Below are 17,500 nucleotides of genomic sequence, written 5' to 3'. Positions count from 1 at the left end.
ACACTTCTAAACCAAAATACTATCTTCACACTCACGCTGATCGAACTTCAAACTGACGAGATCCATGACATACGGAGGATTCGACGGCGACAGCGACATGCTGAAGGGAGGCCCATGCCCAAAGGCCCACACATCATCGTCAGTAGCCGTCAGGACACCGAGCAGGACGGGAGGGTCGCCCTCTGTCACGTGCAGGACGTCCGGAGGAAGAAGGCGCGGGGGACAATCGTTGACGTCTGTGACGGTGATCGTCAGGGTAGCGGTGGCGGTCATGGGAGGCTCCCCTCTGTCGGTGCCCAGGATTTCGGCGATGCCCAGGGCGCCCTCTTCAGCCTCGCGGTCCAAACGGCGGGACAGCGTCACGCCTCCCGTCTCGTCCACCCGCAGCGAGTTCCAACCACCCACTACAGAGTAGTCCACTTGGCCGGCTCCCCCCTGGGGAAATGAGATAGAATGGAAAAAATGCAAATATATAAAATCTGAAGACATACGAGAGAGAGAGAGAGAGAGAGAGAGAGAGAGAGAGAGAGAGAGAGAGAGAGAGAGAATCATCAAATGAAGAGAAAGGCCATTCAGCAATTGTATACTGTACTACATAGCAACTACACAGACATAACGAACGCACCTAAAATAAATACTAAAATGAGTTTATGTATACATCCATCCATACATACATACGATACATACTCGTTTATATAATTTTCTACTTTTCTTCGTCGAGGACCTGTAAATATCTAACGAATAACTCTTATTACGCAGTACTGCATAATTTACATTTCCGCTTACGTCAGAAATGGATAAACTGGAGAGGCTCTGTAAGAATGGATGGATATCACAAAATTGATTTTTTTATTGATTTTCACCTATCTGGCGACACAAGGTTATCACAGGAGGTTTATGCCACTGGAGCTACTGACAAGCTAACAACCACTTCGAACACCTTTGTAGAAGAAACGACTCTTACTAGACGCAAAGCCTCTTTGATTAAATGTACCTTTTTATTCAATGTTCACATTAAAGTACTTCTGAAGACTCGAATCCAATTGGAAAAAGAAAATGAAGCCGGAAAACCAATGACCTAAAATGCAGTATAAGCAATAAAAAGAAATCGCATCTAACAAACTTATGAAAGAAGGAAAATGAAAAATGAAACAGACGAAGAAAAGATAAAGCTGCATAAACGCTCAAAAGGAACCTTTAGAGAAATGTCAAGAGTCAAACTCATAAAAGGAAGCTATCCCTTACACCCGAAGGCTTCGTTGTCATAAAATAAATGTATGCGCAATCAAAGAAAATGATTCTTGCTGAAGACCCAGCTTCATAGAATCACCAGCATTGAGATTTTAAGACCGCCGCTGAGTTTTAAGATAAAAAAAAAAAAAAACACTGGCGCAAAAATTATATTCAACATTACTGCCAAACGGGGTAAAAAAAAAAGTAGTTGAAATTGCTGGAAAATAGAATATTGGAAGTGTGTTGATAAACTGAATACGAATTCGATATAAGAGAGGCATAACTACTTTCAATTTAATTCAGAGTTAATCTGCCTAGTTATATTTTTTAAACTCACTCTCTCTCTCGTACTCACAAACTGTTATTGATAGAGTTCTAGCCCCAAATTACGATTAAAACTGGTTAAATATTTAAATTTCATATCAGCAGTGAAATATATTCGCTAAATTAATTAAAAAAACAGGCAATGCTTATTGCTTCGTGCGTCACGAATCGATATAGCCGATAAAAAACACAATATTTCCAGTGGATTACTACTGAAGAAGTTAATTTATTTTCCGGCTACAAAAAAAATGTCCTTTTGCCCGTGTCTAATTTTTTTTTTTTTAATTCGTGTAATTATTCTCAAAGTTCAATAAATCAATGAATATTTGCAGGGAATGTAAGCCACCTATTTATCGCAAAATCCTTGGGCTTATAATAAAGGCATACGAAAAAGATACCATATGCCCACTAAGCATAAATATGTGTAGTATTGTACCTAGAAAACCAGTCTAAGAATAACTGTAGTTGTACAGCTGAAATGTTTATATTAAACATATTATTAGTATTCAAATGACCCTGAACTGAAATGAACGTTCAAAATCGGCCACATTGAAAAGCTGTTCATTAAGTTTTGAAGTCTTGACATCTGGAATAGGAAGTCTTGAAGACAGGGAAGTAAAGTAAGACTTCTTATAAGGGAAGAGCTGGCAGCTAGTTGAAAGGACGGAGGCAAAAGGGGGAATTCTGGGTAGCAAACTCCAGGGATCTTGTTCCCCTAAATGCTTCCAGTTGTTTTCCAAATCCAGGAAACTTTATATTTTTCTCTTAATTTCAGGTGAACCAGAGTTTATGAATGCAAATTTTTTTTATTTGCCAGCGTCAATTGAGTTAGGAACTTGATATTCATGCAGAATGGGGTCAAGACTGTCCTGGCTTATTTTGAGAGAGAGAGAGAGAGAGAGAGAGAGAGAGAGAGAGAGAGAGAGAGAGAGAGAGAGAGAGAGAGAGAGAGAGGTTCAGGACGTGGATAAGCGAAGCATGTACGCCAAGCCCTGAATTTAATGTAGGTAGTATTGCGTTGTTTATAAAGTCTTGACAATTATATGTCCGTAAATGTGTTGATAATTATACCTACTTCCATATACAGTAGTCCCAAACCCATTTACTAAACACTTACTAAAAACTGCCTACACGCAAAACACCAAACAGCACATGATCCATCGTTTACACGTTATAAGTTTCCTCTCTTTTTCTTGATATTTCATTCCTTTATTTCATACATATATCACTTTACTCATTTTTCCTTGCATTTTCCTGGTTCTTTTATTTCATTTGGGACACACTGTCACATATTCATTTACCTGTTTGTCACTAACACCTCCAAAACTTTGTGTCTCCTTACTGAATATTACAATATAATCTAAAACTAATATTGTCCAGAGATTATATGATCCTCCTACTTCATGATCCATATACTTAAGCCCTTTCAGTATTCAACACGCTCCTATTCCATCTACGTTTCATTATTTGTTTTGCAGACCTGCACAAGCCATTGTAAATTTCATTCAGTAATGCAAGACATTTTGTGAATTACCTATAAAATCTTAAGTGATTTTCTAAGAAAATAACTGGGCAATGCTCATGGATCTCTGTGGAAATGGGGGTTTCGTGGATTTTTTTTTTTAATAATCTCGGTAAATTAATAACAGTAAGTTCATGCAACAGTATAAATACTTTATGATGTGTCTCAGGAAAATAGAAATCTCTTTGTGCTGGTGAGGCAATTCACTTTTGGAGAGGCCTGCGTATAACTATCAGTAACGTTCTGGAACTGAAAAATGAAACCTGTTCTTTAAATGATGCAATTGTCAGCAGTCAGAGAATGGGTACTATATTTTCATACTTAAATATCATCAGACCTTTTTCGCACATCGGGGAAAGGATTTTTTTAATAATCTATATATATATATATATATATATATATATCTCTTTATATGAGGCAATATATATATATATATATATATATATATATATATATATATATATATATATATATATATAATAATGGCAATCTGTCTCGTGCTGGTTGTATTAAATTTTGTTTCATGTAATAAGTCTCGCTATATTTCATTACTAAAAGAGGCGTCTAGCCCTTTTTTTCATCTGCAAAAGTAAAACTAATAATCTGGTGAAATCTACAGGATCTCGATGCTTTATGTTCGGTTATATACATCATTAGATGAGAAGCTCTATGCTAATAGGTATCTTCTGTTAGGTAATCGAAACAAGAGGAGCGAGAATGGAATTGAATAAAAATAGTTCGTAAATTTGGTAGACCACGCAATGCAGATACATAAAAACCGGGCAATGTATACGCAAATAAAAAGCACATACTGTTACCTCTTACGTTGCTTACAATTAACAGTCGACACACGTGCCACCACGTAAGGAATATTACATTTCTAAACGAACTGGGAAGCAATAAGCCCTTTGATCAAACATCGTGCTCAATGAAATAAGTTTTTCTATGGTAAAAGACACATTATACGCCCTATCTCTAAACTAAAAGTAGTTTACACAATGACTATACTTACAACATCTGGATCGTGGGCGGACACGGTAGCCAGCACAGTGCCCGGAGGGGCGTCTTCACTTATGGTGACGTGGGCGTGGGGACGAACGAACTGCGGCGCGTTGTCGTTGAGGTCTCGGAGCTTAACGCCCACCCAGGCCGTGTCCTGATGTCTGGGGTCGACCCATCCGCCATCCCCTAAAAAGACAACGAATAAAAGATTATTTCAAAGAAGTAATTAGAGTAAATTCTGCAAAATGGAAAATAAAACATTAGAAAATCTGGACGATGTTAGCCAAGGATTTGACATAAGACGAGTAATATGACAACCCGATAAACAAACCGCTCAAGCAGGGAACGCGAAGGAGAATTCTTATGAATTTAACAGCGATCGTTGTTACCCCTGTAAATATAATGGAATGACGAATTAGTATATCAACGCACTGTTGTAGTGAAAGTACCGAAAGATTAATGGTAATTCTAAGCCGTAGTTCCGCGGTGAGCTAGACTATTGCAATTGACGTTTTCCCATGTTATTTTACTTGCTTTACAAGAATTTAAAGTATTATTTTGTCGGCCGACTGTAACTAAACTGCAATTGGCCTTTGAAGACTACACTACCGACAGGGTAGATCTAAGCCGGCATTCCGCGGCGAGCCCCCCACCCTCCTCCACACGGCAAAATTGTAACCAGTAAACACCACCCCTAGGGAACTACCCCGTCGGTAGCGTAGTCTGCAAAGGTCAATTACAGTTTAGTTACAGCCGGCCGACAAATATTACTTTAAATTCTTGTTAAGCAAATAAAATAACATAGAAAACGTCAATTGCCATAGTCTAGCTCACCGAGGAATTACGGTTTTGAGTTACCTGTGTGTGTGTGTGTGTGTGTGTGTGTGTGTGTGTGTGTGTGTGTGTGTGTGTGTTGCAGTAAGATTTCTCTCGCCTTAAAAACAAAATTTAATAAAAACGTTCGTATTCTGTTGGGCTGCGGTTAAAAGATGTTTGGAACAAACTCTGAAAAGATAGAGCACTCTCTGAAAAATATTGTAAATACACAAATATTCAATTAAAATATATCAGTGAGGTCTGGTATTAATTCAAAATACCTTCTAAAAACCAACGGTTATAAAACACATATATATATATATATATATATATATATATATATATATATATATATATATATATATATATATATATATATATATATATATATATATATATATATTATGTACTGTACCTAACATATGCATGTATGTATGTAACAATTCCAAGCACCAAAATTCGGAGTACCATTGTTTCACTTTTATTGCAACATTCTCAAGAACCACTGTAACTCGTGATAAACCTACAAGTAACATAAATGACAATTAGAAAATGAATTAATGATAACTATATATAAAACTATAAAATATATATATTTTATTCAGAGTAGCATTAACTACGATAAAAATCTATAAAATTTTCAAAATGAAAACGGAACACTTCACCACTGAAGTCCTTACCTCTTGAAGACAAACATTCAAAAACACATAATGATGTTGCAACTACTGTACATTTCTAGGTGACGGTGGGGTTCATTTCAGTGGTGTCTAAAGCCACCAAAATATCGAAGTCTATAGCTGACTATAGGGTGCGCTGCACTGAAGAACCCTCTAGTCACCTGTCTCCTCGCTGTTTTTTCGAAATGCGCTCTAACTGGGTATTGTTAAGCAGTTGCCATTGCGTTATATTTTACCTACGTCGCAAGCAGTGGAAAATGTAGTACTTTTGTTTTTGTTCTGGTTAAATAATTCACAGTTGTCTATACATTCACCGGTGCACTCTACTAAGAAAACGAAGGCGAAACAACAGAGGAAAACAAAAGAAAACAACATTGGAAGAAAGGAACTAAGGGTCATAATTTGTTTTAACAGTTTCTCCCTCCATCTGGCCTCTTCCCGGGAACTTGACCAAGTCGACCGACTGGTTTATAAGTTACTCAACAAGCCTCTTCAACCCCTGTTGTTGGTTTCTTAATAGACAAGACTATACTAGAGCATTTTGGGACCGAGTTTGTTGTTTAAGAAATAAGCTAACTAACCTCATTTAGCAAAGTAAAATATCCCCATGATTCAAGTGCGGAAAGGCACTGAGCAACATCGTACGTAATTGCTTTTTATATACTTCGTATGTATAATTGAATGTAATAGTGGTATGAATAATAGGTTTTTCACGTTCTGAGTTAATTTTTGCTGTTCACTGACATTTTATCTAGAAAGCTGTTTCCAGCTTTTTCCAGCAATGATCTTAATTATTCTAAATCTTTAAGCAAGTCGACATCTGAGGATCAGATTTTGTTTGCTCTTGTTACGATTCTCATGATTAAGCTCATCCTATATATATTTCATATTTGTAGCAGGCGGAAATTTTGGCATAGAACTTTTAAAATTCCGTTTCCTAAGCATCGTACTACAGTGAGGCAAGCAACTAAATGCAATAGGAGACAAAACACGTAAAAAAAAAAAAAGGATTCTAAAGCTGGATCATTGCAACTAAAGTTTTGGGCTAAAATTATGATCATTGCTATATCTGAGACGTTCCTTTTCAAATTACGATTTATAAATGAAAAAATCACACAATTCAAACACGACATTGAAGACTCACCAGACGCATGTCGATCCACACACACACACACACACACACACACACGAAAAGCGCTTTCACAAACAACAGATACTATAATTATAGATACTAAGAGTAACGAAAGACTTGATTTCTGCTAATTCCTAGACCAATGTCATAGATTCATCTCGTATAAGTGTTAAGTTTTGATGGTCAGAAATCCATTCCACAGCAAAAACTAAATATAAGTATACCTATAGAGAGAGAGAGAGAGAGAGAGAGAGAGAGAGAGAGAGAGAGAGAGAGAGAGAGAGAGAGGGTATGACTTCTCACTTACCCGATCAGTGACTTGTACCATGAACTTGAATCCCTGGCGATGGGTATCGTCCTCATAATCCAGTGTCCTCAGGGCATAGAGCTGACCAGATGCTCCAGTCGACCGGATACCAAAGTGGTCCCAGCCCCAGCCACTGTCTTCAACGATCTGTAGAGAAGAAGAAAAATATTTAGCCGTGAAGGAACAAGGCCAGAGAATTCTTCAGTACTGAATAGAATAGAAAACAGAATTTAGGTCAAAGGCCAAGCGCTTGGACCTATGAGGTCATTCAACGCTGAAAAGGAAATTGACAGTGAAAAGGCTTGAAAGGTGTAGCAGGAGGAAACCTCGAAGCTGCGCTATGGAACAATTGTTAGGAGAGGGTGGAAAGTAAGGTGGAAGAAAGAATGGAGGTAAAGTAAGACGGAAGAAAGAATGGAGGTAGAGTAAAAGGAATTAAAGGGGCTGCAGCTATGGGCCGAAGGGATGCCGCAAAGAACGTTAAGTAATACATACAGTGCCCCGCATGAGACGCACTGACGGCACTAACACCCCCTCCCTACGAGGCTCGTGGGTATTTTACGATAAAAAGTGGCAAATGAGCCACAATTGTGAGTAAGTATTTGCTAAGTGAAAGTCAAGAGATACATCTTAACAACCTGCTAAAGAAGTCTGAACGTTTGGCTAACAAGACGCAAAGGCCCTCCGTGAAATTCCACCACTCTTGCTCATGTCTTTTCTGAACTGTCTCCTAAAATCACTCGTCTCCAGTCTCCCGTCTCGTAGGTGTCATGCAAGTGCTTCAGTCACCCAGCACCTCTCTGACTTGTGTTTGTTTGAAGAAGACCTTCTTACGGGCACAGCTTCTCGTTCTCTGTCATATTTACCGAAGACTAGAGCAGTTACTAACTATAACTACGAATGACGTCGCCGTTTCTTGATATCAATTGAAAAAAGGACATATATTTATACTTTTTCTTGATACAAATTGATAAAAAGAAATATATTTAAACATTTTCTTGATATAAATTGAAAAAAGGAAATATATTTAAACCCTTTCTTGTCATAAATTTAAAAAAGTAAATATATTTAAACCTTTTCTTGATATAAATTGAAAAAATGAAATATATTTAAACGTTTTTTGATGTAAACTGAAAAAATTGTAATATAGTTAAACCTATAGTTATTCGATTTGCAGAATTTCCCGTCCACGTTTTTATAATCACCTAGTACACTAATGCAATAAGTGTACTAGGCACTTGTTAACAAGAATTATTTCTAAACAAGCAAGTTGAGGAATTCCATCACCCTGTCTTTTTTTCATAGCCGGTTTATTATGAGGAGATGACTTGAGTAACTCGCTTTACATTTCGCTCTGAACTCTTTCGAAATTTCAAAAAAAAGGACGAATGAAATGACATGGATGGATGTAAAGGAAAACTTTAAAAAATAAGAAAAAAGCAAGAATTATTTGGTAATGAAAGCTAAAACCGACGAAACTACAACTAAACGGGCTGGAGAGGGTGAGGCTTTCACAAGGGGCGAGCGGGGGAGCCTTTGTATGCGGCCGTGCCCCGCGTGTCGTCCATCGAAATTTCCATAAACGACTCTTTGAAAAGTATTAGCAATTGCTCCATTGCGTGAGTAACTTTAGAGGATGAATTCACTTTTGTCGTTCCTCCTTCACAGGCCCATTAACGGGCCCAAACGAATCTGACACTCGAGTAAGATTTAACAAAGAGAGAAAAATGACCAGTTCCTCTGTGAAAGAAATATTCAGCATTTTATGTAAGTAACAGTTTCGTTAATAAAAACTGGTATTGAGGGTGAGGGGAGAGACTGTGACCCTTTTGTTGAGAACTCCAAGGGCATTTGTGGGTTTTCTTGTTATTTTTCTACTTTTGTCTAAACTCGGAAGTATATTTGTATTTAAACATTGTTGCCATTTTATTCTAGTTTAATTTCTTCGTCGAGGATGTATTTTATTATCCCGGATTTGAAGTTATGTATTTAGTTGCGATTACTCGCTTGTTTGTCCTGGTCTAGGGATAGATTAAAAAAAAAACAAGCCAACACCCGAAACATGGCTGTCATAATTCGCAAAAGCTATCTAAGTTTTGGGATATGTTCAAGATCAAAGTTCAAACAGGAGTTTAACTTTGGCCAAATCTTTTGAGCTATACGAAATAAAGACTTCATGTTTGACGTGCATACTGATTAGTGCACAATGAGGACAAGTTCAAGGTCATACTTAGAGGTCAAAGTTCATATTGAACTTTACACCTAGCCATAATGCTTCAACTATACCAAACAGAGACTATATTTTGCATTCATACTGCATGTGTGTATGCATGTTTGCTAATCTACATATTTACACACACACACACACACCTCTTTCAATCATCTATTTTCCAACTGTCAATTTGTCCAATCATCTGCGCGCATATTACTCTTTGAACCAGGCTTCTCTGGATCGTGTTTTGAATGCATTGTACCTTTGCTACTGTCGTGTATATACATATGTAAATTACACATTTACACACGCTCTAGACACACACACACATACACACACAAGGCTCGCACCCCAAAATGTAAATCAAGCGCGGAATTGCCAAACCCACTCTAATGAGACGTTTGTGTGTTATGCAAAACAAGTTATCAGAACTAGCGCCAAGTTAACCTTGAATTCTCTGTGTTCAGAAAACCATTTCCTTTGGAGGCTGCTTCAAAGCACACATTCTCTCGCTCATTTCAGTGAGCGAAGATCAAATCACCTCCATTAAAGATTTTTTGTAGGCTTGTGCGATACAGAGTTGTTGTAGTATTTGGCTTTACCTTGTAATTAACATTTGCGAATAGGTGATACTTTTAATTAATTAATATCTTTTATACTACATTTAACTTACATAGATACATACAAAAACACACACACACATATATATATATATATATATATATATATATATATATATATATATATATATATATATATATATATGTATGTGTGTGTGTGTATGTATGTTGATTAATAAATTAAATCTAACAACAGTTCACGAAAGTTCATTTATATATATATATATATATATATATATATATATATATATATATATATATATATATATATATATATATATATATATATATATATATATATATAGGACCCCATTGAAACTGGATGATATATTTGATTAATTAACTAAACGGAGATATTTATTTAAGAAAAGTTACAAGCTTTCTAGGACTAAAAGTCATCTTCGCTAGATACCGTCCTGTTGAAATGAGGCCCTGTTCTTAATTGTATTAATGCACTGAACAATTGTGCAAGTGATAAACTTCATTCATTCATACACATACATACACACATACATACACAGTACAACGCTCAGATACCTCGATTTCGCAACACCCAAGGCCGGCAGGACAATACCTTGTAAGAGAATTGATTCTTCGTGTCAGGATCTGCCGCCGTCATCTCCAAAAGGGTCAAGTTATTCGGGGGCCCATCGCCCCACGTCTCGTCCACTTCCAGTTCCCAGTACTGCCGGGCAAGTCGTGGGGAGTTGTCGTTTTCGTCCGTCAGGCGAACGACCACTGTGCCCGTACCTGGAAATTATGGAAGGAAGGATGGTAATATAAGATTGCAGCCAAAGGCCAAGAGCTGGGACCTACGAGGTCATTTAGCGCTGAAAGGAAACTTGAGAGTGAAGGAGGAATCAGAGTTGTAACAGGAGGAAAACCTCGCAGTTGCACTACGAAAAAATTGTTTAGGAGAGGGTGGAAAGTAAGATGAAAGAAAGAGAGTATGAGCGGAGGTACAGTAAAAGTAACGAAAGAGGTTGCAGCTAGGGTCCATTTTTTTATTATGTTTCATTCCCTTTTCTGCCTATTAATCTACTCTTGTGTAGTTCCTTTTTCTGCTTATGTGTCATACCCTTTTCTGCTTATTAATTATATTTGTGTAGTTCCCTTTTCTACTTCTGAATCTATTCTTGAGTTGTTCCCTTTTCTACTTAAGAATCTCTTTTTGTGTAGTTCCTTTTCTGCATATTAATCTAGTCTTGTGAAATTCCCTGTTCTCCTTGTTAATCTATTCTTTTGCAATTCCCTGACTGCTTATCAACATATTCTTGCGCAATTCCCTTTACTGCTTATTAATCTATTCCCGTATAATTAAGTATTTAGGGCACACATATTTTTCCTTATTACTAATCTCCTCTTGTCTTATTAAGAAATGCAACAGGTTCAAGTGATGTTTGCAGAGGCCTTATTCTTCAGCAGAATTCTACTTGTACAGTTTTAGAAAAAGGATACATGGCCTCTTTCTTCCGTAATTTTTCAGAATTCTTGATTAATAAATGAGAACAGCATTTTGCAGGTTTCCGTCATGTGGGGATATTTCGTAATTTATGATTGTCCTAATTATAATGCGTGAATAAACAGCATATTAACAATTTTCATAACATAACGGACGTCATATTCTTCGGGCAATACGATGTCACTTGATGTTACTAGAAAATGCATTCTTCATGACATACCAGCACTGGAAAATCATGGTGATCTAATGTGATGCTGAAAGCAAGATTTTTCTTATTTTTTAAATAGCATTACCAAGTGTTGTTGTTGTTCTTCTGCTATCATTATGACAATACCTATTCCGTCAACAATTACGTCAGTATTTTGGTAATAGTGAAATATGGAGTGTATTACACACTGGAAACATTTATGAATATACATTGGGTATTATATCATCAATATCACTGATGTTATCTTAACGAAATAAAATATCGATTTATCTCTTATAACTCCAAGTCCTTCACAGACAAACCCAGGTCTCGAGACTCTCACAGTAATAAGATTGATGTCCGCCGCACCGCACAAACCTATTATTCAGCTGCCATTCGGGATGACGCTGTCGAGACCAAATGTTCCTTGGCAAATGAGATATGAAGTCTGGCCTGCGTGCTCTGATATTTTTGCAAGAGTTTAAATATGGTCGTAAATTAATATAATTAATTATAACGTCAAAAGTAGGAAACTAGAGAGGGAGAATAAAGGGTAACCTTTTGAAATAGATTAAAATCAAGTGCCCAGAGGTCTTGATATAATGAGGATGAAATCATCCAATGATACAAATATTCATCTAACTTCCGAAAAAAACTGAACGGAAATATAAAATGAACTTTATTTTCAGAAGAGGCAAAATTCATTCCACCAGATGATAAGTTTTATGGATCTATTTATCGCACTTTTGCCGAGAATAATAATTGTCAAAGTCACTTCAAGAGAGTGGAATTTGTACATGGGAAATACACTTCTGAATTGTAAACCCCAGTTGCATATAAACAGAAAACGGAACTTATTTGTATGGACACTACTTTCAAGAGTGACATATTTGCATTTAAATACGATTCGAGTAGTCGACGTGCCAGTCCGAGATTAAACAGCTGATCACTTCACTGGGACACGTTAGTTACGGACATACACTCATTTCTTCCCTGTGGTTGTTTGATGCATGTATGTGTGTGTGTGTGTGTGTGTGCGTGTATTATATACATATATATTATCCTCACGTGAAAATAAAAGAAGGTTCCAAGACTTTAAAATTTTATTCCAAAGTCATCTTCCATAAAAGTTGAAAGTCTTGGTACCTTCTTTTATTTTCACGCGAGGATCTCTTATATACATCATCCACGGGACCAATTCAAGATATGTATGTGTACATATGTATACAGATATACATATATATGTATATATCTGTATATGTGTATGTGTATATGTGTGTGTATATATATATATATATATATATATATATATATATATATATATATATATATATATATATATATATATACATATATATATATATGTTTATATGTGTCTGTGTCCATGCATAGCGGAGAAGGACAGAGAAACAGATTATTCATAATAGATGAACATCATTGCGCAAGGCCTTACAAATACATTCATTGCCTAGATGAGCAATCCCCAGGAGGGGACTCTAAGCACCAGCATATGCTAGAAGAGAAATGTAATTTATAAAGATTTTATGTCTTATCTGATATGCAGGGAGATTAGTTTCCTTAACGTGAAACTCTTCTGAGCGTCATTTTTCACCAATGCTGAATTAATGTTGTGCAATTAGAGCCTTAAACGTTCGAGCGAATGTGCAATGCATTATTACCCTCAATAAATTTACCTTTTTTTTTTTTTAAGATTTAATTGTATTTTTATCAATTTACCTATTAATTTATTAAGATGTATATTTTCTATTTTGCTCTTCTGATAACTGACGTCCTCTCTCTGTTTCCTATTATCTTCTGTAACTTCTTTCAAACGAACACCATATTTGCTGGAAGCTTGGATTTGAAGTCAATAGACCCCGTAGGCTTGCTCCATATGAATAGGGTTATCTTAATAATAATATAATAATAATAATAATACTTACTACATAACAGCAATTTTCCCCAGCTCGTGCAATGAAATAAATGATCAAGAATAAAATGGGAAGCGTATTCCTTAGCGTTAATAAAATTACAGGGGAAAAAACTTCGTCTGCAATAGAGAGTCACTCTCTCTCTCTCTCTCTCTCTCTTACGTATTATTATTATTATTATTATTATTATTATTATTATTATTATTATTATAATTTGGCAGCAGACCCTCTTTTAAGCAGGTTTTATTGAATATAATTGCTGCTTCAGCTGCATTTATTTTGTAGAAGACTTTTTTATTTTCCTTATTGCGGACAAAGTAAATGCAGCTGAAGCAGCAATAATATTCAAGAAAACCTGCATAAAAGAGGGTCTGCTGCCAAATTATAATAATAATAATAATAACAATAATAATAATAATAATAATAATAATAATAATAATAATAATAATAATAATGATAATAATAATAATAATACTACGTAAGAGCAATTTTCCCCAGCTCGTGCACTGAAATAAATGATCAAGCATAAAATGGGAAGCGTATTCCTTAGCGTTAATAAAATTACAGTGGAAAAAACTTCGTCTGCAATAGAGAGTCACTCTCTCTAGAGAGTCTCTCTCTCTCTCTCTCTCTCTCTCTCTCTCTCTCTCTCTCTCTCTCTTAACCACCAAAATATCTGTCGTGGGTTCCGACTGGAATGGAAACCACTTTACATCTAAAATGTTTTACAGATTATGTTTTCGGTTTCTTTCCACGATGTCGCCCGACGTACTCAAATTTATGCGAGACTTATTTTTCTCTTTTGTTCGTAGCAATTTTCGTGAGGGGGGAAAAAAATGGTTAAATTTCTATTTTTCGAGTCGTTTTGCTTCTCAATGTTTACGCGCAGGTGTGCAAAATAAAAGAAATGTATTATCAGATAATGCTGTGTATGGGAGTTTCACTAATTTTTAATCAGGAATACAAAGGTCCACGTTTAATGAAGAGCAAATAGTAAAAAAAAACTTGTCCGGAAACTGAACGTACAGTAAATCTAAGCAGGACACTCCAGTATATATATATATATATATATATATATATATATATATATATATATATATATATATATATATATATATATATATATATATATATATATATATATATATATATATATATATGGTAAGGAGTGCCATGAGATTTATGTCGGCATAAGAAAAGGTATTGGACGAAACCAGTAGTCGAACATGACAGATGTGAATTCTTTTGTTGCTGCGAGTTGGATTATCACTCGTTGAAAACGGTAGGTTATAATGCCAAACGTATGTGGAAAACTAAATAGCTTTGACACGCCCTTCTTTTTTTTTTTTACAAGTCATTTCAAAAGGCAGTCCACAAGTTTTTGTCGTAGATTTTATATACCTTTGTACGTTCTGGATGTGAATAATGCGTATGTGTTCTTGATTGCTCGTGCACATTTGTATGTGTGTTTTTCAGTAACATTTTCAAACAGAACCAAGTAAATAGAGAAGTCTTGTCTAAAATGCTGGGAGAGCTGTTCTAACACACTGTATTCAGATGCTAACCAGAAACTTCCAGCTGATCATAACAAATTTTCATACTTGTAGAAAATAGTATTTTCATATTTCCTTCAGCTTAATTTATTCCATTAATTATATTTGGTGTATTATCTGAAAGTTTGGTCCGCAGTTAATGATTCTGAATAAAGGTAAAAACAATGCTAACAACTTTATTTTCAGTCTCTTATCAATTGATATCTATAGCAAAATACCCGGAGAAATGTAAAGCCATTGTAACGACCCGAGTGGGCCGTTATGCAGGTTCTTTAACATACTTAGGACGGGGCTGTCATGACTGACGGCAGATGCAACAAACAAAGGAGGGGAAAACAACAAAAACAATAAAATAAGCTTAATATTAATTTAAGTGAGACAGGTCTGGTAAAAAGTTAAACCATAAGCATAAAAAAAACCAAGAGGCAGCACTAAACAAAATAAAGTTAAATAAACGATTAACTTCATAAATAAAAAGTAGCTTAAAAAAAAAAAAAGGCAAAAATAAACAACAGCAGGCAGAAAAAAAATACCAAACATACGTCCTCCATCGGGGCACCAAGACAGCCCTCAGCTGCACAACAGGGACAAAAACCCACCAACCAGAATACCCCGATGGAGACGTCAGGACAGCCTCACGCTGTCATCAAAGATGAGCAGCTCGTGGTCACACGACTACTCATGGTCACACTCCACCTCTACGACGTGCTCCACTTCGTAGGCGTGCTCCAATTTGCTGCTCAAAAACTCGACCAACGTCGACTCCAAAAACTGCCTGCTGCTGCTGCCACTGCCGCTACTCTCGCTGCCCTACCAGACCCGACTGACGAGAGAAAAACGGCAGCTCACCAACGAGAACATCAAAACAAAAAAAAACTTGAAGGTAAGGAGGCAGCAATCCACAAAAGGGAACGAGCGGGGAACCAGCAGTTCCCGCAAAACCATCACTTAACGTGACAGCCATATACAGTATATATAATATATATATAATATATATATATATATATATATATATATATATATATATATATATATATATATATATATATATATATATATATATATATATATATATATATATATATATATATATATATATATATATATATATATATATATATAATATCAGTGGATATATACTGGCTTTACATTTCTGCGGGTATTTTATTATACATATCAATTAATAAGAGATTGAAAACAAAGCTATTAACATTGTTCTTGCTTATTATTATTCATAATCATTAACTGCGGACCAAGCTTCCAGATAACGCATACGATGTAATTAATGGAATAAATTAAGCTGAAGGAAATATGAAAATACTATTTTATACAAGCATGAAAATTTGTTATGATCAGCTGGAAGTTTCTGGTTAGCCTTTGAATGCAATGTGTTAGAACAGTTCTCCCAGCATTTTAGACAAGACTTCTCTATTTACTTGGTTCCGTTTGAAAATGTTACTGAAAAACACACACGAGCAAACAAGAACACATACGTATTACTCACATCCAAAGCGTACGAAGACATATAAAGTCTACGACAAAAATTTGTGGACTGCCTTTTGAAATAACTTTAAAAAGGGGGGGGGAGGGGCAAAACTATTTCGCTTTTTCACATACGTTTGGCATTATAACCTTCCATTTTCCACGAGTGATAATCCAACTCGCAGCAACAAAAGAATTCGCATCTGTCATCTTCAACTACTGAGCTGTGAGGTTTATTGCATCACACCTATCGCCCAATACTTTTTCTTATGCCGTCATAAATCTCATGGCACTCCTTACCCTATATTGGTAAGGGCCCGGTGAAATACGAGGACTTACGATTAAGGCTATATCGTTCGGCCTTGGCTGCGAATTTCTCTCGCAGCGAATTTCGAAAAAAAGATGGTACGAGGTAAGTCTTTCCTTTTCTAGTTAGCATGAAAAATGTGACGATTCTTTACTGGACTACTGAAATACTACAGCAGGGCACGTTTTGGAAGACTGGTTGTTCATTTGCTCGTTGATAAATACGGCAACTAATAACACTTGGGAATAATATGGAAACATTAATACAGCATTCTTTTAGAAATACATCTAAGCAGCTCGTTCCTCATAGCTTGCATGACGTATTTGATTTTACATGGTCTCTTCTACCATTTATATGAGAAGAATCCTTCATACACACATGCACATATATATACATATATATATCAAATCACAGGTGACTAAGGAAACAGGCCATTTTCTACATTTGTCTCTTCGATCCAACTGTATCTTAGTTGACGTGTCTCCTTCTGTTTTCTCTCGTGCCATTCAGTCTTCCTCTCTCTAAACTGAAGGTTGGTCGGCGGTCTTTGCTTTTACATATATCTTTGTAATTGTAAATTTTAGTCTTTTTAAATTTTTTTTAAAGATTGTTTTATAATTTTATGATGTTTATTGACAGATGCCCAGAAGATGTAATAAAGGTAATATTACGAAACGTCGGATTAAAGATGAGACAAATGTAGAAAATGGCCTGTTTCCTTAGTCACCTGTGG

General features: G+C 35.9%; 1 protein-coding gene across 2 annotated transcripts in view; it reads right to left on the bottom strand.

Annotated features, from left to right (window-relative positions):
- LOC136833746 (neural-cadherin-like) overlaps positions 1-17,500 on the bottom strand; it is a 60,414-nt gene that overhangs the window by 37,002 nt on the left and 5,912 nt on the right. For both annotated transcript variants that reach the window (XM_067095971.1, XM_067095972.1), the window contains exons 3-6: positions 10,420-10,595; positions 7,014-7,160; positions 4,092-4,268; positions 36-435 (exon numbers count right to left, since the gene is read on the bottom strand). In XM_067095971.1, coding sequence (XP_066952072.1) covers positions 36-435; positions 4,092-4,268; positions 7,014-7,160; positions 10,420-10,595 — 900 coding nt within the window. The remainder of the gene's footprint in view (positions 1-35; positions 436-4,091; positions 4,269-7,013; positions 7,161-10,419; positions 10,596-17,500) is intronic.

The sequence above is a fragment of the Macrobrachium rosenbergii genome, chromosome 52, assembly GCF_040412425.1.
Source record: "Macrobrachium rosenbergii isolate ZJJX-2024 chromosome 52, ASM4041242v1, whole genome shotgun sequence".
NCBI classification, from domain to species: domain Eukaryota; kingdom Metazoa; phylum Arthropoda; class Malacostraca; order Decapoda; family Palaemonidae; genus Macrobrachium; species Macrobrachium rosenbergii.
This window is presented reverse-complemented; position numbering and strand designations above follow the sequence as displayed.